The following is a 27561-nucleotide window of genomic DNA, read 5'->3' on the forward strand; positions in this document are numbered from 1 at the left end:
ACCAGGGAGGACCTTTGCCAGACAATATTTAAGTCCTGGTACCAGTATTGCCTTTCTCTTTAACACTCTTCTTAAATCCTTTAGACAGAATCAGTTGCTTTCCACCATTGTTTTCATAGGTACTTTGTATATTCTTCTTTTTTAGTGCTTATCACACTGTTTCCATGTTTGTATTCCAACCAAGTTGTGAAGTCATCTCCTAAGAAATTTGCATAGTAGTCTGCCTGCGCTAGGAACCTAATTAAGGTTTCTTGAACTAATAACTGCAATTCATCATGTACTTTTTTTTGAGGACTAACATTGTTCATTGTGTTGTTCAGTGCACAGTGGAGTTAATATAATTAAGTAAGAGGTGGGTTTTGAAATCCTGTTTGAGGCTTCCAGTTAAATAGGATGCATTGATCATATACATGTAATTTTTTTCACATGCATTGAAATTTGTAAAAAGGACATTAAATCAGACGAGAGAATGAGATACCATTCAACAATGTCTATCAGAAAGCAAATAGAGGAGGGGTAGCTGATTTAAAAGTTTGAAAGTGTGTTCAACACTTGTAAACACCAGTACTTACATAGGCCAGAATAAAGCTTGGGCTTAAAAAGGGAGATTTAGTGAAAATTTGTAGACTACTTGAACCATCCTAGGTCTCTATGAAATTTATTCTCTGAAAAAAACTGAACCATGGCAGGTGAAGTCAGAAGTATATCAGATACAGTGGGGGACAGGGATGAGGCATGAAACTGCAAGTAGAAATTGAGTAAAAATTTATCAACTAACTGGCATTCTTACCACCTATTATCTCAATGTCAGAATGCATATATACTACTAGATAAAATCCTTTGCCTTCTCCTCTTGAATTCCAAGACAGGAGAGTGAGAATTTGTCTCTAGAGAAAATGAAAGGCTGAAGATGAAAGATGTCTACATCTTGATGTTGGGGAGGTAATCCCTTAATGAAAAGACCATCTTACTACTTGATCACCTGGAAGTGAAGTCTGTTAGCAAGCCCTCTCCCAAGCTCCCATTCAGCTTTCAATAAATCATTCTACTTAAAAAAGCAGCTTTATTGAGATATAGTTCACCATACAATTAAAGTGTTCAGTGTACAATTCAATGCTTTTTTTTTTTTAGTATGTTCGAGTTGTGCAGCCATCATTACAACCAATTTTAGAACTTTTTTTTAAAAGATTTATTTTTATTTATACAAGAACTGGGGTACAGGCCAGATGTGCGGTAGGGTGAGTGAACTCACCAGAGACAGAGTGGGGAGCAGAACAGGCAGACTGACCAAAAACACTGCTGAGGGGAGCAGCGGGCAAGACAGGAGAGGTCTGCCGTGCCATGTGGGAATCTCCCTGGCCAGGCCGGGAATCAAACCTGTGCTGCAGAGGCTGCGGACAGCTTCACAGCACTGCACTCAACCTGCTGCACCACTGGGGAGGACCTTAGAACATTTTTATCACCTGAAAAAGAAACCATAAACCCATTAGCAGTCATTGCCTTTTCCCTGCTGGCTTCCCCCCTTCCTTCTTGCCCCAGCCTACAGTTCTAAGCAGCCATTGATTTACTTTCTTTCTGGATTCTGGACATTGCATACATAATTTTCATATTTTGCTATTATTGTGTAAGGGCGATGACAATGGGAGAGGCCTGAGTTAATGGTATGTAGTACTACCTGTGCATTTTTTGCCACTTACCTGTGAATGTTTAATTATTAAAATGAAGTTGAATAATTTTTCATAGTTTGACTCAGACATTTTCTGAGTTAATAAGATACTCAAGTGTCTTTTGTTTTTAAATAAAAGGTGTTTACCCTAGACCTCTTCTTCCATTGTAGGACTTAAAGATTGTGTTGATATTAATTAGTATTCATGCTATCCTTACAAAGTGCTCTTTATCGAGACGAAGTTTAGGAAGCAAAGCACCTATGACAACTTTGGCATGGCTTAAGTAGTCAATGAAGTGCCAAGCTGTGCCTGCAACACTAGAAAACTAGGCTTTAGGAGCAAAAAGTTTTGTCCCCCAGGATACTAAGGTAACAGAAAAAAGCCTCAGCAACTGTGAAACAGAATAGGATCCTTGTTACTGAGTGTTCTGTGTATCTAGATCAGAATGACAAAACTTTTTCGGTGCAGAACCTGGGAGGTATGGGGTACAGGTTGTTACGGTTTTATGTTTTTTAATAACATTTTATTGATTTACCATTCATTTGTAAGAAGATAGAATTTTGGGAGTGCCATTTTCTAGTGCCATTACACCATCACATTAACCTCTTGGTTCCTATTCTCCCAACCTCCCCACCTCATTAACTACCATGTTTTCCACAGGGTCTAGGAGGTTCTTTTGTGTTCTGCCAGTTTGTTTTATTTGGTTATTTGTAGTTCACAAACAAGTGATACCATCAGTAATTGTCTTTCACTTTCTTATTTCATTTAACATAATCACCGTATGAAACCTTTTTATATTACAGGAAATAAATGTTAACATGGAGAATGATTTTAAGATGGAGTCATCATCATCTGCCTTTGCTCTTCAGAGTTCTTCAGAGACTTTGTTTTCTATTCAGCTTTTACATTTCAAAACAAATTTATTGGAAGCACTAGAAGAATTACGTATGAGAAGGGTAAGTCCCTTTCTAAAATGCTTTTTTAGATCATAGAATTTGATTTTTTTTGTTTAAAGAAAAAGAAGATCTAACAAAATAGTGTAGAAAGAAAAAATACAGTCCAGATAATAAAGTAAAAGAGAAAAGGATAGATTTATTTGACATCAAGGATGGGAAAGGAGAATAAATTGTAAATTAAAACAAAAAGTAAGGCAGATTTTGACTGTGTAGCATATAGAAGGATTCTTCAGTAGTTTACCTTTTTGTTCAAGTTAGATATAGGTTCCTATGACACGATTAAGTAAGAAAACAAAGCAATATATGATTACTGATAAAATAATTTAGTAAGTATTCTGAGTTCCAAGAATAAAATATCCTACTTTTTTAAAGTTATAATCTTGTGCTTTTAGAAAGGAAATGTGTAGTATGAAATTGTAAAGATGTTTGTTTTGAGCAGGTTATCTATATTCTGCAAACCCCCTTAAAACCAATTAATTTTGGAGACTCTGTGGGTCTTAATTTGAGGAGTGTGTTATCAGCATCTTTAGAGCTAAATTGGAGTTGGTAAGATCTGAAGAGAAGAAATCAACTGTAAAAGCATTATAATAATATTCTAGGGATGAGATCAGTAAGACTTGAGTGTATCTGTGAAGATAGATTAGAAGAGGTAGAGGAAAGAATCAATAGAATTTTTTTGTTGACTTCCAAAATGAGCTGTAAGAGAGAAAAAAGAGCTGAAGCAGTGTTTTTATTATATGAACCTTACTCTTAAGATTTTAAAATATTGAAATTTGTTGTAATAATAAAATTTGATTAGCACAATGTTCATCCTCTATAAAGGTGTTTATTAAAAGTATGGTACCCCAGTGATGCCCTTGTCTTAATCCTAAAATCTTAGTGTATGTTACATGGCAAATAGGACTTTGCAGATGTGATAAGTTATGAATTTTGACATGGAGGCATTTTGGTGGCTTATTTAGGTGGGCCTTCTGTATTCACAAGGGTTCTAATAACAGAGAAGCAGGATAATCAAAGTCAGAGAAAAATTGTGATAAAAGAAGTCAGGCACAGTCAGAGAGAGATTTGAAGATATTATATTGATGACTTTTTTTCACCGTAGATTAGTTTATTTGTTCTAGAAATTCTTATAAGTGGAATCAGACAGTTTATATTCTTTTGTGTAAATTTTCTTTTACTTAACGTATTTTATTCATTTATGTTGTGCCTGTCAGTAGCTTGTTCCTTTTCACTGTTAATAGTTCACTATTCTCTTCAGTTTATCTGATATGCTGATGAGTCACTTTATTGAGTTTTTAATGTCATTTCTTATATTTTACAGTCCTCCAATTTCCATCTGGTTATATAATTTTCTGTTCTCTGCTAAAACTCATTTTATCATATAATTTCTTGAGCATATTGGTTTCAGATATTTTAAGTCTGTGTCTGTAAAATAATCATATGTGAGCCTCTTGTAGATCCTTTTTTGTTGTCTTTTTTTTCTTTTGGTTTTTGGTTTTTGACCTTATCTCCTGACAGAGGTAAATTTTGATTCATTGACTGACTTTGTACATAAAAAACTGCAAAGAAAATTTGAGACTTTGAATGGTGGTAGTTTCTCCTAGTGAGAATTATTTTGGCTTCATCTTACCTATCTGATTGAGCAGACAGAAGCTAGGTTTCCATTTTTGTGGGTGCTAGTTTATTTCATTTTCTACTCCAGAAGTGTAGCCCTTTGTGATTCCAATTAAAATTCCTCCTCCTTGGTGGATCTTGAACATTAAGTCAATGTCCACAAGACTGCTGGTGAAGCTACATGAGTTTCCCATCCTCCTAATTAACTGCCAAATAGTGACTGTAGAGCATTTGCTAGTAAAGTCCTTAGCAAAACAAAACACAATAGATAATACAATAAAGTCAAAGAAACTTTTTTACTCCAATTAACTGTATTTCATGACTTAACTATGCTGCAATTAACAAGAGGGAATATTACTAATTTTTTTCTTTGTGGACTGAAATTAGTAATAATATTTTAAAAGGAATGTTTTAAATTAATCTACCAATAAACTATTGGAATCAACAAAAATTTAAATTAAATCCATAATGTGTGCTTTTTAGAAATAGATGTCATTTCTGTTAATTTCCTTATATTTCTGGTAATATCCTACAGAATAACAGAAAAGTAAAAATGAACTATAATATTAGGATCACAAATTCAACTTCCCTCAGGATTCATGTATTTGGTGTATAATGTGAAAAGTGTAGGAATTGTCTTGAATTAGAGAACCAGTTTCTTTTTACCATTCAGCTCTAAAAATTTGTTGCCATATAGAAGATTGAGCACTGTGCTGTCAGCTCTTCCAATTATTGAAAAGAAACTAGAAATCCACATTTTAATGTGAAATCTATTAGACTGTAGAAGTTGGAAGTGGGTTGAAGGTGTTTAAACAAAATATTTCTGAGCCAAATTATCTATAATGGGGATCAAATACATGGAACTTAATTTGAAAACTTTTTAAAAACCGTTTCTCAGCCTTGCCCTAAGAGAATTTAAAGTTTAATAGGCACAACATGCCATGCAAATTAATTAATTATATTCTCATGTGGTATGTATTATGTTGCATTAAAAAATTATGAACAAAGTTTGGGACTTCAGAGAAAAGACACAATGAATATGCTGAATAAGCTGAAGTAAGTCCTGGAATTTTAAATTAGCAAAAAAAAGAGCCAAATGAATATTTGGACTTTGTAGAATAGCAATGATTTGCTAAGGAAATTGAAGGAAAACTGGGTAATTAATGGTATAAAATGTAGATAACATTAAACAGCTTTTTAGTACTTCATCAAATTAGCTATATATGAATAGAATCATACTTTGTAATTATAATGATATGTAGAATATATACATCTTTGTAATATATTGACAACTGATAAAATGGGTATTATCCACATTGCCAGATAGGTTCATCATAATATGCTTGTCCTGTATTAGTATTTTAAATGAACTTCATGTTTTCTATTAAAATTATTGATCTTTTATTGGAATTTTTCATTTTTATATTCTATTCATTCTGTAAACAGCTTTCAAAAGTTATTAATAAAAATTATTAAATTGTCAATGAGGAAAAATATTAAATCTAGTGAGAAAATCCCATCTGTAACTTTAACAAAGTATACAAGAGTATAGAACCTTAAAAGTGTTTATTTTTTATTAGCTGCCTTAGGACTACAAGGATTTAAGTGTTTTTACAAAAACAATAAAAGAGGAGTAATTTGATGGTTTATTTACTCTTTATAACCTTTAGAAAGTGTCATGCTTTTTTAAAAATGTTTGCTTCAGGCTGTAGTTTTACAAGATGGGCTGTGTATTGGTCAGGCCTCTTCAATTCTTGATCCTGAACAGATTTAGGGACATAGTACATAGAGCAAGTCTGTGTCCAAACAGCCCAAACTGTAACAGGGTATTCTTTTCAAACTCATAATCTACTTCATATAAAATTGCCCAGTTGAGTTTCTCATGGTATCTAATAAAATCATAATTATGTTTTAAAAATAGTTTTTTGGTTTGACTAGCTTCAAATTATTTAAGTTTCTTTAATATACATGAAGTAGTCCAGCAGTTCATTTTTAAAAAATATTCCCCATTTATTATTTCTTTTTTTTTTAAGATTTTGTTTATTTATACAAGCACTGGGGTACAGGCCAGAGGCACGGGAGGATGAGAGAATTTACCAGGGACAGAGCAGGGAGCAGAACAGGCAGAAGGACCGAAATACACTGCTGAGGGTAGCAGTGGGTGAGACAGGAGAGGTGTGCCGCTCCATGTGGGCATCTCCCTGGCCGGCTGGAAATCTAACTGGCACTGCGGAGGCTGCGAACAGCTTCACAGCGCTGTGCTCAACCCACTGTGCCACCCGGGAGGCCCTATTATTATTATTATTATTATTATTATTTTTGAAAGATTTATTTTTATTTATTTATACAAGCACTGGGTACAGTCAGAAGCGTGGGAGGGTGAGATAATTCACCAGATCCAGAGCCGGGAGCAGAGCTGGCAAACTGAAGTACACTGCTGAGGGGAGCAGTGGGCGGCAGGAGAGGTCTGCACGCCATGTGGGACCCTCCTCCAGTGGCCGGGGAGCAGCTGGGGATCGAACCGGCGCCGCAGAGGCCACGGGCAGCTTCGCAACCCAGCGCTCAACCGCTGCACCACCGGGGGAGGCCCCCTATTATTATTTTTTTTTAAGATTTATTTATTTATGCATACAAGAACTGGGGTACAGGCCAGAGTTGTGGGGCGATGAGAGCCTTCACCAGAGACAGAGTGGGGAACAGAACATGCAGATCTACTGAAATACACTGCTGAGGGGAGCAGCGGGCAAGTCAAGGAGAGGTCTGCTGCGCCATATGGGTAGCTCCCTGGCTGGGGATTGAACTCATGCTGCAGTGGCTGCTGTGCTCTTCATAGGTTGCGTCTTAACCCCTTGTGCCACCAGGGAGGCCCCACATTTATTATTTTAACTACTGTTTTTGCATTAACTTAATCTACAAAGATTTCTGAAATAGAAAAATGTTAATACAGAATATTCATAATTCTCAAGTTCTTTTACTTTTCCATTCAACATATATTTCTAGTTCTTATTTAAAAATGTTCTACCAAAATATTAGAATGTACCTGTATATTTAAAATAGGTAATGTGATTTTGAATGGCTTCTTAATTTATGTTGGGAAGATTAAATTCTAAAGTTTTTGAAGAAAAAGAATATAACAATCTACATAACCCTATAGCACCCACAATCCCTTAAAGGTAATATAATGGCATATTTAAGAGACTCTGGAAACAGACAATCTAGGTTCAAATACTGCCGCTGCTGTTTATCTGCTACGTGACTTTATGCAAGTTACTTAAACTCTTGCTAACCTTGTTTACTCATCTCTAAAATGTCAATATTAAGAGTTTTTACCTCACAGGGCCTCCCCGGTGGCGCAGTGGTTGAGCGCTGGGTTGCGAAGCTGCCCGCAGCCTCCACGGCGCCGGTTCGATACCCGGCTGCTCCCCGGCCACCGGAGGAGGGTCCCACATGGCGCGCAGACCTCTCCTGCCGCCCGCTGCTCCCCTCAGCAGTGTACTTCGGTCCTTCTGCCTGCTCTGCTCCCCGCTCTGGCTCTGGTGAATTCTCTCACCCTCCCATGCTTCTGACTGTACCCAGTGCTTGTATAAATAAATAAATAAATCTTAAAAAAAAAAAAGTTAATGTTTCAAAAAAAAAAAAAAAGTTTTTACCTCACAAAATTATTCTTAAATTAAGCAATGAACAAAAAGTACTTAGAACATTATCTAAATCATAGAGAGATCTCAGAACCCTCTTTAACCAGACCCAGATGAAGAAAGCAGTATCTTGTACATTGTCCATCCAACTGGTTTGGGAAGATAGGCATGTTAGATGTAACACACATGGTTCCTCCACCCAAACAAATATGGATACACATTTCCTTTTTCTATATGGTACTAAAGACGTGAATTATTGCAAGAACTTCTAATCTTTTCTCACTTATCACATAGTATACACTGTTGGTATACATCCTCTTTAATTCCATATTGGAAGAACTTTGATAGGGTCTACCTCCCTACAATGTTAGTGAGGTAAACAAACAGAAAGTTGGGGAGAAATCAGAGTGGATGTCAATAAATATGTATTTCTTATGCCTCCTAAATGTTTTTTATTACACAGTCACATGCGCACACTTATGCCTTGGTCGTCAAAGGTAGGATTTCATGAAAGTTGTCTCATTTAGAATGTTTGTAGCAGCAAGTAGCAACACAAATCCCAAATCACAGTGGCCTATGGGATTCATCTTCTCACAAGACGAGTCTAGAGGGAGAGTGCTTCTAGGATTAATTAATTTTTAATGAATCCTTGGGATTTCCTATATATACAACCAGTTATCTACAAATGGAAACAATTTTACCTTTCTCTCTTCCATCCTCCCTCCCACATTTACTTCCTTCCATGCTTATTGCTGTAGTTGAATTTCCAGTATTACATTAAGTAAAAACAGCTATAATAGATATCCCTGACTTATACCTGGTAATAGAGGGAAAGTATTCACTCTTTCATCATTAAATATGATGTTAAATGTAGTATTTCTGTAAATGCTCTTTATCATCAATTTGAGAAAATTCCCTTTATTCTTGAGTTTTTTTTTTAATTGCAAATAGGTATCAGATTTTGTCAAATGCTTTCTTGTGTCAATTGGTGTCATCATATGATTTTTCTTCTTTAGCATATTGATATGTTGAATTACATTAACTTTGAGAGAGCCTTGTATATTGGGAATAAGTTCTATTTGGTGATGGTGTAATTTTTAATATGCATTGTTGGATTCCATTAGCTAATATATTATTGAGGATTTTTCCATTAAAATTTGTAAGAGATACTTTTCTTAGTTTGTTGTTTTGTTGTTGGTTTTACTTTTTTGGTACTATCTTTCTTTGGTTTTGGAATCACAGAAAGCCTCATAAAATGAGTTGGGATAGGCACCCTCCTCTTCTGCCTTTTTGGAAGAGACTGTAAAAATGATGTTAATTCTTAAGTGCTTGGAGAGTTCTTCAGTGAAATAATCTGGCCATGCAGGCTGCTTTTGTGGGGGGAGGGGAGAGCTCATTCATTAATTGTTATAGGGCTAGTTAGATTTTTGAGGAGGTCATGTCATTTGTGATTTTTAAAGAATTGGCCCATTTTTTAAGTTGTCAAATTTATATCATAAATTTATAGCAGACCTTTATTTAACTTTTTCAAATGGCTGCAGTATCTTTATACATTTTTAAAAGCTCTTTGTACATAATTTAAATTATTGACTTAAAGTCTTTGTCTAGTAAATCCAGTTTCTGCACTTGCTCTTGGGAAAGTTTCATTAATTTTTCTTTCTATGTATAGTCATACTTTCCTGTTTCTTTGCATGTCTTGTAATTTTTTTTTATTGAGAATTGGGTATGGAAATTTTGAATATGTAGTAACTCTGGATGTCAGATTCTTTTTCCTTCCCAGGGTTCCTACTGCTTCTTGTTGTTTAGTGACTTTTTCAAAATATTTTTTTACAGCCTGTAGTTTTTGACATGTGTGGCCACTGAATTTGTACTCCTAGCTTAGTGGTCAACTAGTACTTTGACAGAGATTTCCTTAAATACCTGTAACTAAAACAGAAAAACTCCCAGTCTTTTCAAAAAGAGCTCTGTGAATGTATCTTGTGGTACACCGTCAATGCTGAACCAGGTTTTCAGGTCTAATTATTGACGTTTTCAACAGAAGCTTCAGGTTTCTCAAGTGATACCTGTGTTTATGGTGTGGGCTAATTTAGGAGTATTACATTATTATTTAAACAAAATCAGAGGGTATTTCTAAATAACTGCTTCCTGCTTTGCTTTGGGTTTGCCCAGTCATTTTAGGTCTTTGATTTGTGCTGCTTTCCAGAGTGAGTCTGACTTTGCAGTTCTTTCAGCTGTCCTCTCTATTCTCACTTGATGTTTGTTATTGTGTTGGTGACAGTAGGTGGAGGCTCATTAAATACAAAGTGCCTTTGTATTTAATGCTGGGTGTGGCATGTATTTTCACCCCCACCCCTCCCTACAATAAAGCAGTAGCTGCTTTCCTCTCCTAGTCTTTCTTTTTTTTTTGGTGGGAGCCTCGCCTGTGGCCAGGGAACTGGTGTTGCAGAGGCTACGGGCAGTCTCGCAGCCCAGCCCTCAACTGCTGCGCCACCAGGGGAGGCCACTCCTCTCCTAGTCTTCTTGCAGTGGCAGTGAATTTCCACAGGTGTTCTCATGCTGTAGTTTTTGCCCTTCCCCTTGTCAGTTGAGGTTTTTGTTCCTTTGGGGAGAAATGGAAGACTGATCTGTAATAGTTTTCAGGGGTGACAAATGGCTCTGACTTTTATTCTTTCCAACCAGCGCCACAGGACAAAACTTTCTCAGGGTTCTAGCCAATGTTCCCAGTAAACACCTGGCAAGTTTCCTGGAAGAAAAGTCTGGTAGAGTGCCTCCCCAGTGGCGCAGCGGTTGAGCGCTGGGTTGCGAAGCTGCCTGCAGCCTCTGCAGCGCTGGTTCGATCCTAGGCTGCTCCCCGGCCACTGGAGGAGGGTCCCACATGGCGCGCAGACCTCTCCTGCCGCCCGCTGCTCCCCTCAGCAGTGTACTTCGGTCCTTCTGCCTGCTCTGCTCCCCACTCTGGCTCTGATGAATTCTCTCACCCTCCCGTGCTTCTGACTGTACCCAGTGCTTGTATAAATAAATCTTTTAAATAAATAAATAAATAAATAAAAAAGTCTGGTAGAGAATTCCTCTTGTTTCTGGGCTCACAGGGGACTTGTGTTCGTATACTAGTCCACGTTCTGCCTTTATCATTTTATGTTAGAACTTATAGCTGAGTTTTCTTATCTGTATGCAGTGGCCTATGTCTAAGGTAAGCAAGTGATGGGATTCTGTTTCTCCCTACAGGCACTTGTCTCTCTCCAGATTTGGGGTCACTTGATTGATCTGGGAACTCTGTTCTCTGATGTGTTTGTCTTTTTAGTTTACAACTTGTCCAGCTTTCTTGTGAGGGTCAGAGGATGCTCTTTTTATCTTTGCAGAGAGAGCTTAAACTAGAAGGTTTTTGTTTTGTTTTGTTTTTAAAGATATAGTTATTTATGCATACAAGAGCTGGGGTACAGGCCAGAGATGTGGGAGGTGAGAGGATTCACCAGAGACAGAGTGGGGAGCAGAACAGGTGGCTCTACTGAAACACACTGACTGCTGAGGGGAGCAGCGGGCAAGTCAGGAGAGGTCTGTTGCACTATGTGGGTTGCTCCCTGGCTGGCTAGGGATCGAACTTGTGCTGCAGAGGCTACAGATTGCTTCATAGTGCAGTGCTTTAACCCCTTGTGCCACCAGGGAGGCCCCTAAACTAGAAGTTTTAAACTTCTAATTTTTCTAGCTTTTTCTTTTTTTTGACCTAGGAAGCTGAAACTCAGTATGAAGAGCAGATTGGTAAGATTATTGTGGAGACACAAGAACTTAAATGGCAAAATGTGAGTATTTTTTCCTCAGATTATTTTATTTAGCATCTATTTAAAAATACATCTAATCCATATTGTAAAGTTAGTTTTAAAATTTCCTGAACATATTTGGGAGGTTGTGCCTAATTTAAATAAAACCTCAGGAAAATTGCAACTAAAACTGTTAATAATATTTGGGCTTCCAGAAAAGTGAGAGTAAAAATTTTGGTCAGTTTTTCTGATATTGTAACATTGAGAAACACTCTGAAAACTAAAATGAACTATTTCATATATGAGAAACTGTGTTAAGAATCAAATTTTTTTTGAGAATTGAAACCTCAGAATAGCACATTTTCCCAAACTGTTGTTACATACAGTAATCAAATATAAAAAATTTGTTAATCAGATTTTATTCTCTCTAGTTTGTTAGAAGTATTTTTGATAGTACTTCTCATGCCTTTTCAACAAAGTAATCTTACAGCTAAAAATTAAAGGTTTAAATACAGTGACCTCTGTGCCCACTATTTGGCAGTATTGAAACAGGAACTTGGAAATAAATACTAGAATCAGAATTTAAATGACGGGATAGGTCAAACTAGAAATAATAGGAATTTTTAGGTCAGACAGACCCACAAGTTGTATAGAATATGGGAATAAACAAGAGCTGGCTTTTATGAGAGACAGGTGTGAAAGAAGAGGCGTGTCTGTGAGAGAAAAAATAGGTCAACATCAATTACAAACTAAAGCAGTAAGTATATTTCAAACCGTAAAGGTCATATTTTGTTTTTGGATAGATGTGTCAACAGCATAAAATTGCCAGAATCCTTGAGTTATCAGTTAAGTTGATTGTAATCTACTTTTTAAAAAAATTCTTAGGTTCTTTTTTTTTTTTTAAATTGAAATTGCATTATAACATGTAAGTTTCAGGTGTGCATCATTAAAAGGATTTACATATATACTATATGTATGTATTAAGTTTACCACTAAACATCTGGTTTTATCCTTCACCATATAATTGTTGCCTTTTACCCAATTTGCTCACTATTCTTCCCTTCTGGTAACCACACATTGGTCTTATAGTTAAAAGTTTATTTTTGTTTTATTTAGTTTATCCATTTGCTTGTTTTCTATGTATACCACATAGCAACTAAATCATACAGTGTTTGTCTTTCTCTGTTTGATTATTTCACTAAGCATACAATTTAAAATACCAAAAGCATGTTTGAGGTACTTACACTGATTTATGTGGAAATAAACAGGAGTGGCTAGGAAATTTTTGAAAAAAGAGGAAAATCAATTCTTAAATATATTATAAATAGATTCTAAATATATTAGATTTTTAATCTGTAGATTCTTAACTATATAAAGATATTAAAACAGTTTGGTAGAGTATGAGTATCTAAGGTATTCCTTAGAATATAGTACCATCTAGAAATAGATCCAAATACTTAAGTTAATGAATGATTTTATTAGTAGTTCAAATAGGAAAAAATAGATTAACTAGGAAAAGGTAGAATTGGGTTCTATCAGAATAACAACAAAGCCAGATTTCTACCTTTACCTACTATACAAACTCTGGAAAAATAGAAACTTTCATATATTCTTGTTGGCAGTGTTAGTTGGAAGTGCCTTGTTGAATTCTCCCAAATATTTTCAAACAACTTGTTAATAAAACAAAACTATATATATATAATATATATTTGAAGATTTTCTTATATTTATTTATACATAGAAGAACTGGGGTATAGGCCAGAGGTGGGGGGGGTGTGTGAGAGGATTTACCAGAAGCAGAGTGAGGAGCAGAACAGATGGATCCCCTGAAATACATTGCTAAGGGGGGGAGCAGTGGGCAAGACAGGAGAGGTCTGCTGCACCATGTGAGTCAGCTCCCTCCTCAGGACCAAACCCATGCCACAGTGGCTGGTGAGACTTTAACCCCTCCACCACCAGGGAGACCTCTGCAAAACTATATTTATTAGAAGTCATTGAAGTGAGAACAGCACCTTGATAGAGTCTTAGTGTATCAAAAGGGACAAGTCAGAATAGGGATATATAGATTATGGGGTCTAGGCTCAAGTGACTTCAGAAGAAGCTGGAACATACTTTGAAAAATTCTAATTTTTATGATTACCCTTTTATTTACTTTTACTGAGATCTTTATTTCTTGTATGGCTTAGTGATACTACCTTGTGTCCACTTTCATTTCAACTTGCGGGATGTTTGCCTATTCTACTCTCCCATTTTCCTTGAGATTGAGGATTATTGAGACAATGAAGTTTTTTTTTTTTTAAAGATTTATTTGTTTGTTTGTTTATTTATTTATACAAGCACTGGGTACAGTCAGAAATGCAGGAGGGTGAGAGAATTCACCAGAGCCAGAGCAGAGAGCAGAGCAGGCAGAAGGACCAAAGTACACTGCTGAGGGGAGCAGTGGGCACAACAGGAGAGGTCTGCGCGCCATGCGGGACCCTCCTCCAGTGGCTGGGAGCAGCTGGGAATTGAACCGGCACTGCAGAGGCTGCGGGCAGCTTCGCAACCCAGCGCTCAACCGCTGCGCCACCGGGGAGGCCCGACAATGAAGTTTTTAAATTAATATGAACACTGCTAATATCAGTCTCATTAAAACAAGTGACTGTCACTGGAGAACTTAAATTAGAAATACAAAATGTAGTAATTATTTTCTGTTCTCAGAATTGGACTTCTCTGGCAGGGGAAAGGCAATTCCTCAGAGAAGTGGCAAGCAATGATCAGAACACATTCAGAACCCACTACAGGAGTTAATTTTAGGAAATATCTTTGGACATGTTCAATGGGATCCTGAAGCTTGGGCTTACAGGGATATCAGTTTTACCAAGATTGTGCTGGAGATAGATTGTGATGTGCCCCAGAGACATCTTCAGCAATCTTAGTAAAATTTCCCCACCAATGTTAATTGAGTATAGTTTTCAACAGTATTTTTCCTCTGGGGAATAATTTTCTTGTGAAGATTTTTGCAGTTAAATTAAGGTTCTCTGGTGCCACCAAGTGTCTGTTCTGAAAGTGAGAGAGATAATCTTTAATTTACAACCATGTATTCTTTTCAGACTTTGGAATCAGCAGTGGGCATTCCAAAATAGTTTTTGCATCTCTACAAAGATTTGTTTTTGATGAACTAGGATATCTCCATATTATCCTTTTTGGTGTCGCTTTATGATAGCCACCTCCTTAGGAAATGTTAGAGCACTTAAAACTCTTGGCCATTTACATTGGGATGTTACTGAGGTCAGAAACCCTCTTGTTTCTATATTATTTCAAAATCATGGACTACACCAGAAAACATACCTGATATTAGTATTATGTTAAAACTCTAATCACTTGACAATTGGCAAGTTCTGATGAGTGGGATAAATTCTGACATCTGGACTGATTTTACTTGTTTACTCTGAGGAGTCACAAGGCATCAGTGTAGCCTGCATATTTTCCCATTTCAGTTTGAAAAAATGATCCATCAAAAAGCAAAAATAAACCTAGACTTTTCTAGAAGAACTGTCTAATAAATCTGTTTGAGGCATAAGCCTTGCTCAAAGAGAGAGTAGATCTCTTTTTATAGGAGGTAGGCCTGTTTGCCAAGAAATGTGTTTTCAGTAAGTACCAAGGATTGTACAGTATACAGAAACATCAAGTTTAAACAAGATCCTTAAGTCAAGTCCATAGAGACCTTTACTAATTTGCCCGCTGCCAATAGTGTCTATAGATAAGGAGAAGACTTTTGCCACTGGACCTAAGGGAAGATGTGATAAACAGTTGAACCCTAATGATACTGTGATGTTCTGTTAGTATATTAAGGAGTTGTCTGCTTTGCTTAAGTACAAATAAATAGAAAATTTTATGACATTTAGGATAGTGGGAGTTGGTGGGCAACTGTTGAAGAGTTATTTTTAAATTAAAAAATTCATGTTCATGTTTAAGTTCCTAAGGTTATTGAGGTCTCAAATTATGTAGAGATGTCTAAATTTCAGATGTTTGGAATCCAGTGTCTGCAGTGGTCAGTGAAATTCAGAAAACTTCTTAATTGTCTCTTAGTATCCAGCCTTTGAAAGTATTGAATGGCTTATAATTTATCAGGAATGATAGATTTACCCCTTTGGAATAAAGCATACCCTAGATAGCATATTTTATTTTGAGAAAATTCTGGATACTCTTTGGAGTTTTTAGGTCCTTTTCAAACTAAAACAGTAAGTAGATCAATGGAGTCAGTTTTGGAGCACTCCTCATTTTTAGAACACAGCAAAAACATACCCAGATATTGCATAAGTATAGAGTTACAGAAAAATTTAAGGTACTTAAGATTCCTTAGTAATCCCTGAGATATAACTATTCAGGTAAATTGTTAATTTTCCCAAGACAAAGCAAATAGGTAAAACTATTTTGATCTAAAGAGATACTATGCAAAGCAGAGCACATATTTATAGTGGTAAAATATGTGGAGTCAGGTAGCACTAAAGATAAGATAGTATTTAGGCTCAGTGCTACAAAGAATTGGATAAACCATAGGGGTTTGAACAAATCTTTATCTTTACCTGTTGGGTTTTTTTGACTGTAGAACAACAGTATGATGTATTCTTTCTCTGTAAGACTTTTGGATTATTGGCTTTAGGTCTAAGTTTCTGGTTTTATTGGTATTGTGTAAAGTTAGGCAGCGATTTAGATGAGTCATTTTGAACCTTGCTGCCAATATCAGTAAAACATTTGCCTGCAAAGAATGTCACTTCATAGAATTCTCCAGTTAGACTTGATCAAACACAAAGGTACCAGTAAATCAATATCCAAATTAGCTCTGATCTGTTTAGGAATAGAAAAACTCTTAGGTAGAGAAATTTCTCTACCAGTTTGTGGGAAGTTGGGTGCATGACTTCTCCACAGAGCGATGTCAGTGATTTGCCCACTTTATTTTTACCTCTTCATTTTTGTAGGTAGGTCAAGACATTTGTATGTCCCTTGTCCTTTCTGGTCGTAAGTATCACAGGTATCTTTACCAGGACGTTTGCTCTCTGGTATTTGAAGACTGGAGTGGGAACATAAGTTGTTTTATCTGTGAAGCCATCCACTTTTGTTCTAAGGGTTTTTGAAGAAGGTCTGGACTTGGGCTATTCCCCTTCTCAGTTTTTATTGATTATTAAACCTTCTATTTCTGGATTTAAGGCTGGTCACAAAAAGTAAGGAGAGAACTGGAGGTTATATCTCTTAAAATATCTCCTATGGAATAATCTGTTCCTTAAATTTCTAAGTAATTTTGGGCCTCCCCAGTGGCGCAGTGGTTGAGCGCTGGGTTGCGAAGCTGCCCGCGGCCTCTGCGGCACCAGTTCGATCCCCGGCTGCTCCCCGGCCACCGGAGGAGGGTCCCACATGGTGCACAGACCCCTTCTGCTGCCCGCTGCTCCCCTCAGCAGTGTACTTCGGTCCTTCTGCCTGCTCTGCTCCCCACTCTGGCTCTGGTGAATTCTCTCACCCTCCCGCGCTTCTGACTGTACCCAGTGCATGTATAAACAAACAAACAAACAAATAAATAAATAAAACATGCCTCTATAAAAAAAAAATTTCTAAGTAATTTTTTCCTTGATTGCAGGCCTGGATTCATCTAATTTATTCTCACAAGGAAAAATTTAGGTCAATAGCCTCTGAAAGATTTTGACCAACATCTAAATCTCTCTAAGTTCTTATGCAAATAAGATTTCAAAAGTGATTCTTGGATCGTCTCACTTTGCTTTTTTCCATTCAGTTTGTTTTTTTGTTTTTAAAGATTTATTTATTTATTTATTTATACAAGCACTGGGTATAGTCAGAAGCACGGGAGGGTGAGAGAATTCACCAGAGCCAGAGTGGGAAACAGAACAGGCAGACTGACGAAATACACTGCTGAGGGGAGCAGCGGCAGGAGAGGTCTGTCATGCCCTGAGGAACCCTCGCCTGCAGCTAGGATCAAACTGGCGCTGTGGAGGCTGCGGGCAGCTTCGCAGCCCTGCGCTTAACCACTGAGCCACCAGGGGAGACCCTCCATTCAGTTTTTTTTCTGAGACTATGAACCAAGTAATGTAGATCAGGGAGCTAGCAGTATTATTTTTAAAAATCAGTTATAGGCATTAAACTATTTAAATTAATTGCTAGCTTTAGGAAAAAAGTATGCAAATAAAAATGTTATGGTATACAGTAGGACTCTACATTGAATAAAAATTACATTGGCATAATAGTGGAAGCACTGTTGATTTAGGCCACAATTTGATATAACTGTTGAAAGAATAGAGGGAGGAGAAGTAATGACTATACAAGAAAACTATCTATCATAGTAGATTGATAAGTTAGCATATATTTTTAGAAATATGGAGTCAAATAACAGAACATTTGAAAGTGGTTGCCACTTTTTGATCTAATTTTTTTCATTACAAGACTTAAAGCCTTCTTGAATTTAGAAGGCAAACCACCACAACTTTTACCAAAAGTGAGGGTGGAGGGTCTCCCTAGTGGCACAGGTGGTTGAGTGCAGCACTGCGAAGCTGTCTGTAGCCTCTGCAGTGCCGGTTCGATCCCCGCCGGCCTCGGAGCAACCCACATGGCGCAGCAGACCTCTCCTTTCTCACCCGCTGCTCCCCTCAGCAGTGTATTTCATCAGTCTGCCTGTTCTGTTCCCCACTCTGTCTCTGGTGAATCCTCTCACCCTCCCGTGCATCTGGACTGTACCCCAGCTGCTGTATAAATAAAATAAATTTTTATTAAAAAAAAAAGTGAGGGTGGAGAGTGGAGGGAAAGAAAAAATGGAATCATATTTGTGGATTTAAAAAATAAATGTCCTGTGTTGTTTTTGTTTTATATAAAAAAGTATTTCAGTGACTTTAAAGAATCATGTTGCCATGTGAACATTTGTACTTAGATTATAAATTTGGTTTCCTCAGAAACTCTTAAGAATAAGTCTGCTTGTGTAGTAAGACTAATTTTAATCACTTTTAATAAAAGATATCTTCTTGAAGGTTGTGGAACAGAGCTTGTCCAGAGGTTAAAAATTTAAAAACTAGGACCTCCCCAGTGGCGCAGCAGTTTTGCGCTGGGTTGCGAAGCTGCCCGCAGCCTCTGCAGCGCCGGTTCGATCCCCGGCTGCTCCCTGGCCATCAGAGGAGGGTTCCACATGGCGTGCAGACCTTTCCTGCTGCCAGCTGCTCCCCTCAGCAGTGTACTTCGGTCCTTCTGCCTGCTCTGCTCCCCGCTCTGGCTCTGGTGAATTTTCTCACCCTCCCATGCTTCTGACTGTAGCCAGTGCTTGTATAAATAAATAAATCTTAAAAAAAAATAAAATAAAAGATAAAACAGTAATAAAAAAATTAAAAAAAAAATTAAAAAACTAGCACCTCCCTAGTGGCGAAAGGGGTTAAGCACCGCACTATGAAGCAATCCACAGCCTCTGCAGCACACGTTTGATCCCCAGCCCGCCAGGGAGAAACCCACATGGCGAGGCAGACCTCTCCTGCCTCACCTACTGCTCACCCGTCCTATCACCCCCCGCCCCCGCCCGCATCTCTGGCCTGTACCCCAGCTCTTGTATGCATAAATAAATAAATCTTTAAAAAATATTTAAAAACCAATATGCTTTATCTTGAATATGCAAGTGGAAGAAAATCATTGTGTACTGACTCCATGACAGTTAAAAATCCTAAATTGTTTTGAAGTTATTTCAGCACATAAAATAATATATGTAATAAATGTTTAACTTTTAATTGTGACCCAATTAGAATTTAAAATGGAAAAAGTTGCTAGAAGTTGTTGTAACTTTTCATAATTTTTTAAATAGGAGACTCTTCAGAATCAAAAGGAAACATTAACAAAACAACACAAAGAAGCAATGGCAGTTTTTAAAAAGCAGGTAATTTCATCAGGATAGACACACTGGTTTATACACTGAACTTCCTCACTCTCCTGTGATTTTATGACATGCTGTTTTCCATACTCACTGAATACTAGAAGAGTATAATTGGAAGCAGGAAGTGGCTAAAGTTATCTTGAATCACAACTGATTATGAGGAATGTAATATAGTACAATCACTTAGTAGTTATGGAGAAAAATTTGGAAAACTTTCCTTGGAGATATACTATCATCTATTCTAAATAAGCTAGGTTAATGATGTGTGTGTTCTTATTCTTTCTGTCCCTTCTCTTCTTCCTCTCTTTGCTTAGAGTATCTTGGTATCTAACCTTTTCTGCATTATCCCTTTACCCAAGCCACAATTTTAACACTAATGAAAAGGTGATATGCAAGTAGATGTAAGGATGAGATGTGATTATCTTGCACCCAAACTTCCATAAATGTTAGCTATCAGCAACTAAGAAAATCTAGTAGAAAAATGGGAAAAAATTAAAGGAAAAGATGTAAATGAAATAAACAGCAACCCCTTTAATTATCTGTGATTCTGTAGCTCTTCTTGATTCTCTTCAATTTCTCTGAGACCTTGGTTAGAAAGTATAAGATATGCGCTCATGGAAACAACTTTTGGAAGTCATCCGGCTTTCCTGTTTTTTCCTTTCTTCTTCTTTGTCTTCATCTCCATACAAGTGTGTGTTTAAAACAAGAAATGCATATAAAAATAATAAACCTGTATAACATTTGTCACAAGTGGGTCAGAGTTCTTGGTCACTCACACTGTATAGTGAATTTGTTTAAAGATGATAAACTTTCTTCCTTTTAGTAAGATTGGCCTCACTAAAGTTATGGGAGTTTTAACTGACGGGTAAGGAAGCAGAAGTATAGTATTCTCTAGGAGAGAGCAAGCCAATGTTTCTATTATCACAGGAGTCTTTGGACAGGTTCTCTGAAGGGTAGAGGAGGAAGTGCCTCGCATTTCTTTTTTTTGTTTTTGATTAAATTTTTTTTTAATTAAGGTAACATTGGATATTATTTAGGGGAATAGTTTCATACCTCCTCAGATGTATGCCACCACATCATACCTACCTCTATAGTCCTTTGCCATGTCACCCTCAATGCTCAAGATCTGTCTTTTTTTTTTAATGTAAATGAGGAATTTGTTAAATGAAATGAAAAAGGTCCAAAGAAAATTTTATTTCTTGACAACTTTGCGTAATATCTGTGTTGCTTGGAATATTTAGTTTTCTTTGGCATATTCACTTTAGTTTTTCTATTTTAAAATTTCATTATTTGACTCCCTATGCATTTTTTTAATTTTAGAAAAGAAATACTGTCACTGAAAATACAAATGCTACTGATTTAATAAAAGTGTGCCTTCAGAAAATGATATATGTTATTATTCATGCATAGTTGGCAAAATATTGCAACATTTAAGAAAAAAATTCTGGAGGGGGAAACTAAATTTTTAGATATCTTGGTTTAGTGTGATCAAATAGTTTATTTCCTCTGGTGAAGGATGGTTCCCCCATTTATATCTTTTATTTTCACAATGTAAAAGTAGCATATCCACATTAATTTCAATATGTAAAATGTTTCTAAAGTCTCACTGATCGGTGTACATCATTATTAATAGTTTGCTTACCTGTATTTTAATTTTTAAAATTGTTCATCAGTTGCAAATGAAGATGTGTGCCTTGGAAGAAGAAAAGGTATTTATTGATTTTTAAGTGATTTAAAGCATAACTAAATGCATTTTCTTATCCATTGTTTACCACATTGGAAAGGAGTTTAATAAATTAATGGAGACTGTTACTTGCTTAAAATCTAAGACCTAGCAAGATTCACTGACTTGCTGAAGCTCCCATTTCGAAGTGGCAAAGTTGGGAGTAGAATCCAGATTGTTTAGCCCCCATGTTAATGTTCTTCCCACTTTTCTGAATGTTTATATTAAACATATTTTTAGTGCTTTTTCAATGTAATTAACTTGTTTTAGAAATAAAAATGATCTGGGTTCAGAGCAACTGGAAAAGAAGACACAACTCTGAACAGTCCTAGATATTTCTTCTGACATTATTTTTCTTCAGCTACTTAATACATTTTAATTAATGAACATACTATTTATATTACCAGTATGCTTTATTTTTTAGCAAACTAACTTCATTTAAAATTTTCCTGTATCTTTAAACTTATAAGACAAATATCTCTTATTAATTAGAATGTCTTAGTTATATAAGAATGTCTTAGGTATGTTGAATACCTACTATATAGTGTTCTTAAATTCTCAGAAATATTCTACTGTTAAAATGATTTGTTATTATTTTCTACTTCATGATATCTACAATCTTATAAAGACATTGTAATTTCATGATACTTTGAAGTCTCCAGAAGTGTAATTTGTAGTGCAGATGTAAGTTTAAAGCATTAAATTTAAGGTAGAGATTTTGATTTTTGAGTACCTATATTTTCTCCATTAATAATATCATTTACATTGGAAGGTATTTAAATATAGCTTTTTCCTTAAAGGGAAAATATCAACTGGCTACAGAAATAAAAGAAAAAGAAATAGAAGGATTGAAGGAAACATTAAAAACATTACAGGTAATTTAGTATTGCTTAAAAATGATTTTACTATTTTGCACTATCTCAGTAAAATACCATGAAATATTTAAACTAGCAAAGCAAAACTGTGGAAAATCATGTATGTTACAATATATTGTATAATTTAGTACGTTTTTTGGAGCGAGCCTTGAATTTCAAATTAGTAGAATTTTTACTCCCATCTTTCATTTTAAAAAGATATATTAAAATAACTTTCACTATATCTTACAGTAATATGATTAAATATATATTGTTTTTAATACTTTATATATGAGGAAAATAAGTCATACCTATATACTACAACTGATTTACCCATGGTCCTTAAAAATTAAATACAGTAATGAGTATTTTCTAAGAATTGTGCTTGTGTTCTAGAAATATAAAAATGAAGAAAATATTGTTTGCCTTCAAGTTGTTCACAGTCTCACAGAAGATAGCTGATGATTCATTTAGTATGTATTTTCTGCCTGTGTGGAGCTTAAATTCTAGTGGGGAAGACAATAAAATTTGATAAAAAGTAAAATAAAGATTGTTTCGGAGAAGATAGTCACATGATTTCAAAGATTATACTATAATGTTAATTACAAAAAGCATTATATATTTTGATAACAAGGCCCCTGATGGTATGTATCTCTCTTAATCAAGTAATTCACATCATAGTATGGATTTGTGTAAGCAGATAGTAAGTTTTCTTTCTTTATCTGATTGAGGTAGTCTAAGGGTTCCCTTTGTTCCACATCCTCACCAATACTTTTATGATTTTTTTGATCATAGCCATTCTAATAGATAGGAAGTCATACCTCATTATGGTTTTGCTTTACCATGTTTTTATATATGTGTTGGCTATTGTATATCTCCTTTTGAGAAATATATTTTCAGTTCCTCAACTCAAAGTGGGTTGCCTTTTCACTTTGTTGCTAGTTTTCTTGTGTTTAAGTCTTTAATCCATTAGAGTTGATTTTTTGTAAAGGTCGAAATTTATTCTTCTGCATGTGAATATCCACTTTTTCTATTCAGCTTTAATGTTAAACAATAGAGTTGTCTTTTAAAAAAGTAAGTCAGGCTATATAATTTTTGTTTTTGGAATACTTCTTTGGCCTTGTGTCTTATTCAGTATAGAAACCTAAATTCATATCATGTATTACAAGGCCTTCCTTGTAATGATTTGGTCCTCCCCTCTACCCTTCTCCTACTCTGAATTCATTTTTCACTCTTCTTTCTCTTGCTTACTCCCTTCTAGTCACACTGATTTCCTTGCTGTTATTTGAAAACACGAGATATTTTCCATCTTAGGGCCTTTCTACTTGCTAGAATACTCTTGTCACTTCTATTAAGTCTTTACTTAGAAGTTGCCTTCACAGAAAGGGCTTTCCTGTCATCCTATGTAACCCCTGTAACCCCTTTTCCTGATTTATTTTTCTTTAGCATTTATCAGTAACTAATTGACCATACTTTTTCACTTACTTATATTACTTTATATCTGCATTCCCCGGAATTTGTTGAACGAATTTTTTTACTGTACTCCCAATGACTGATCAATGCTTTAGTTACAGTATTCCATTTTAAGAAGTTACTCACAAATAACTCATTCCCCCAAAAGAAAAGAAAATCATCAGCTTATTAAGGCACTTTGCTAAAACATTTTAGTTCCTCAGAAATATAGTGGCTATATTTCTGCTTAAAATTCCACAAATATAAGGCGGATTAGTGGGCAACTACTTTGGAGGACTATGTAAGAACTGTTAAAAGTCTATGAAAATGAATAAATTTTAGGAATCATTTTCTTGGAATTTATTCTAAAGTGAGTAATTGCAGTTAGTGGTACAAACATGCTTATTTCAGCATAGTTGATAATAGTAAAAAATTGAAAACTGAATACATACCCCAAAATGAGAGCAAATGTAAACCCTGGTACAAAGTTATAGTGGAATACTATGTAGCTGTTAAAAGTTATGTTGTTGATAAATTTGTCACAGAAAGATATTTTATTATATATTAAGTAAAAATAGGTCACAAAATAGTACCTATATTATTCACTCCTCACTGACTCTCTTTGAGAGCATAAATGCATAGAAAAATATCTGGATACCAAAATGTTAATGATTATTATTTTGAGGTTATGAAATGATTTGTTTAAAACAAGTTTTATTTCTGTTTGTTTTATCAAATTTTCTTCAATGAAGAGCTGATATTGAGTAGCAAACTCACCTAGACAGCTCTTACTAGCACTCTTGCTTGTTTGCTTTCTTTTCTTTTTTTTTTTTTTTTTAAGATTTATTTATTTATTTATGCAAGCACAGGTTACAGTCAGAAGCGCGGGAGGGTGAGAGAATTCACCAGAGCCAGAGGGGAGAGCAGAGCAGGCATTGATGAAGTGATGAAGTACACTGCTGAGGGGAGCAGCGGGCTGCAGGAGAGGTCTGAGCGCCATGTGGGACCCTCCTCCGGTGGTCGGGGAGCAGCCAGGGATCGAACCAGCATCGCAGAGGCTCCGGGCAACTTCGCAACCCAGCGCTCAACCGCTGCGCCACCGGGGAGGCCCTTGTTTGCTTTCTTTTTAAAAATATATTAAAAATATTTTTTGAGAACCTAAACTTTGCCAGCTTTTCTTCTAGATTGTGGGATAGCAGTAAACAAAATGGAGAGAGTTCCTGTTCTCATGGAGCTTATATCCCAGCTTATGAGACAAAATTTAAAAATAAATAGGAAATCGTCTGATAATATTTTTGTAAGATTTCAGTTCTCCCAAATAAATCAATTGATTCAAAGTAATACCAATGAAACACCCAGCAGGATTTTTATAGAATTTGTCAAACTGACTCTAAGATTTTTGTGAAAAATATATAAGAAAAAGTCTTAAAGAGTAATAAAGTTGGAAAACTTTTATTATCAAATAACAAGGCTTATTCTAAGGTGACAATAAGAGAGTGCAGTATTTTCATAATGATAGATAGACCAGTGAAACAGTAGAGTTCAGAAATAAATTCACACTTGGTACTTGGCAAAGGTGCCACTTTAGTGCTTTGCTGAAAAAGGATCCTCTTTTCAATAATGCCAGGTCAATTGAATATCAATATAGAAAATCAATACACAGAAACCAGCTTTTGTGCAAACCAAAGCTGACAGATAACATAGGAGAATATCTTTATGAACTTGGAGTAGATTGAGATTTCTTAAACCATGCACTAACCAAAACGGAAATGTTAGTAAATTGGACGTCATTAAGATAAATAACTTTTGTTCAGAGGCCACTAGTAGGGTGGTGAAAAGGCAAGTCATAGAGTGGAGGAAATTTGCAACATATGTAGCTGAGATTCATGACTGAACTACATAAAGAATGCCTACATGTCTCCAAGAAAGGGGTGGTAAAAAACTGGGACAAGCATTTCATGCATGAATACACAGATTATATAAGTGGTCAATCAGTATATGAAATGGTGCTTTGCCTTTTTGGTAATAAGAAAAATACAAATCAAAACCACAGTGGGATAATAGTTCATGCCTATCAAAATGGTTGACATTAAAACATTTCAAAATATCAAGAATTAGGTATGGTGTGGAAGTTAGTGGGAATGTAGTTGGTTCAACAATATTTGTTGTTAGTGTGACCAAGTGTAGGTGTGTTTTACAATCTAGTTTTATATATACACTACATTTGATAACTTTTCCCCTCCAGGTGTGTGAGTTATAATTGACATAGAGCGTTGTATTAGTTTAAGATGTATAGCATGATTTATGTCCATATGCAGGATTACCAAAGTTAGTTAACATCCGTGACTTTACATATAGTAGTTAAATTTTTTTCTTCTGTGAGAACTTCTAAGAACATCTTAGTAACTTTCAAATATATAATAGTGTTGTTAACTGTAGTTATTATGCTATACATTAAATTCCCAGAGCTTATCACTGGCAGTTTATCTTTTCCCTAGTAACATGTCTTGGTCCTAACCTTTTATCCTTTGCTATGGCACCTCTGGCTAATTTCAGGATTCCTTCCTTCTTAATTATATGTAATTGTAGATTTGTTATGTCTGTGGGAGGAGGTAGGATCAAGTTTATCTTGACTGATCTTGTTTTTATTTGCCTCCATAGTAGTTGTCACTCTCTAACTTCTGTACTTACCACTCATATTTTATTGTCTGTTACTATCCCCACTAGACAGTTTCTTAAGGATAGGGAATTTGTTTTGTTCTCTGTTGTGTTCCAGTCTCCTAGGAAACTGACCTTCAATAATTGCTCCATAAATAAGTGTTGAATAAGTAAATGAATATAATGTTTTTGTTATATGGACGAAAGTTATGTTAAGTAATATTTTGAAAAAAAGTACCGCTAGAAAAAATAGTACATGGGAGATAAATGGCATATTTTATAGCATACAATTTTAATATCAGCGGGAATTTACAATAGATAATTAAAGCATTTCAATTTTTGCTTTGTTCTTTTAAGGTTTCCAAATATTCTTTACAGAAGAAAGTGAGTGAAATGGTAAGGAAATTGCAAAATGTATACCCCCAGATTACACTTACATAATGTGCATAGTATTTTTGTCAATATAAATGTGACATTTATGGTAAAAAAAAAAAAAGGTTGAAATTGGATATTAATATCCTCTTTAAAGAACTGAGGTCTAGTTTCAACTGTAACTTAATTATTTCACAAATTTATTTCAAGAGTACATAATATTTACATATTAAAAAATAAATTTAACATAGTTCCAAAATTTTGGTAAAGGTTGTATATTAAAATAAAACAACAAAGGAACAAGAAGAACAAAACTCCAAAACCTCTTCTTTTAATATCTTTTCTAGGTATTTATTATAGTTATTAATTATAGCCTAAAAACATGAAACAATATATTTGAATACTATACTTGGGATAGAGTAGTCATCCTTTATCATCAACAAGTGTTTATTTGTTGTGAATATCTTTTCTATACTATGTTAAAATTTTTAACTTGCATTTTTATAGCATAACATTTTATGAAGTAATTGCTTTGATATTCTCTCTATCCCTATTTGATTCAGAATGATTATTTTGCTTTTTTTTTTGCAAAATTTTCCTGTATTCACTTAAATCTTCAGAGGGCTTCTTGGATGGGTTTATACTATTTCAGTCTTCTTTCTTTGGGGTAAGGCACATAAAATTAACTTATGAGTAAGGTTTATATATTATCTATATATGAGAATTAAGAAATGTGATATTACTCCTTTTAACATTAATATAAAAGTGCAAAGTATTTTACTTGAAATTGTTTTGGTGTGTTAGAAAATAAAAGAGCCATAGAAAGATTGCTAAGCATGATTGAATAAAAGATGTTAAATTCTATCACTGTTCAACTGGAAAGAATAAAGATAATATTGTCAGACTATTTTAAACTATGATTTTAATTAAGAAGCTGAAAAACTGGATTCTGGTTTGAGCTTTAAGTACCATGACATTTGT

The 27561-nt window shown here is 35.4% G+C and overlaps 1 protein-coding gene across 7 annotated transcripts in view; it reads left to right on the forward strand.

Moving 5' to 3' along the window:
* Positions 1-27561, forward strand: part of CCDC73 (coiled-coil domain containing 73) — a 221504-nt gene that overhangs the window by 155277 nt on the left and 38666 nt on the right. For 6 of the 7 annotated variants that reach the window (XM_054699287.1, XM_054699286.1, XM_054699291.1 and 3 more), the window contains 6 exons: positions 2471-2623; positions 11598-11669; positions 19453-19524; positions 21195-21230; positions 22045-22119; positions 26566-26604. In XM_054699287.1, coding sequence (XP_054555262.1) covers positions 2471-2623; positions 11598-11669; positions 19453-19524; positions 21195-21230; positions 22045-22119; positions 26566-26604 — 447 coding nt within the window. The remainder of the gene's footprint in view (positions 1-2470; positions 2624-11597; positions 11670-19452; positions 19525-21194; positions 21231-22044; positions 22120-26565; positions 26605-27561) is intronic. The other variant, XM_054699290.1, reaches the window with a different exon arrangement.

The sequence above is a fragment of the Talpa occidentalis genome, unplaced genomic scaffold, assembly GCF_014898055.3.
Source record: "Talpa occidentalis isolate TD23 unplaced genomic scaffold, MPIMG_talOcc4v2.1 talOcc4.3, whole genome shotgun sequence".
NCBI lineage: Eukaryota > Metazoa > Chordata > Mammalia > Eulipotyphla > Talpidae > Talpa > Talpa occidentalis.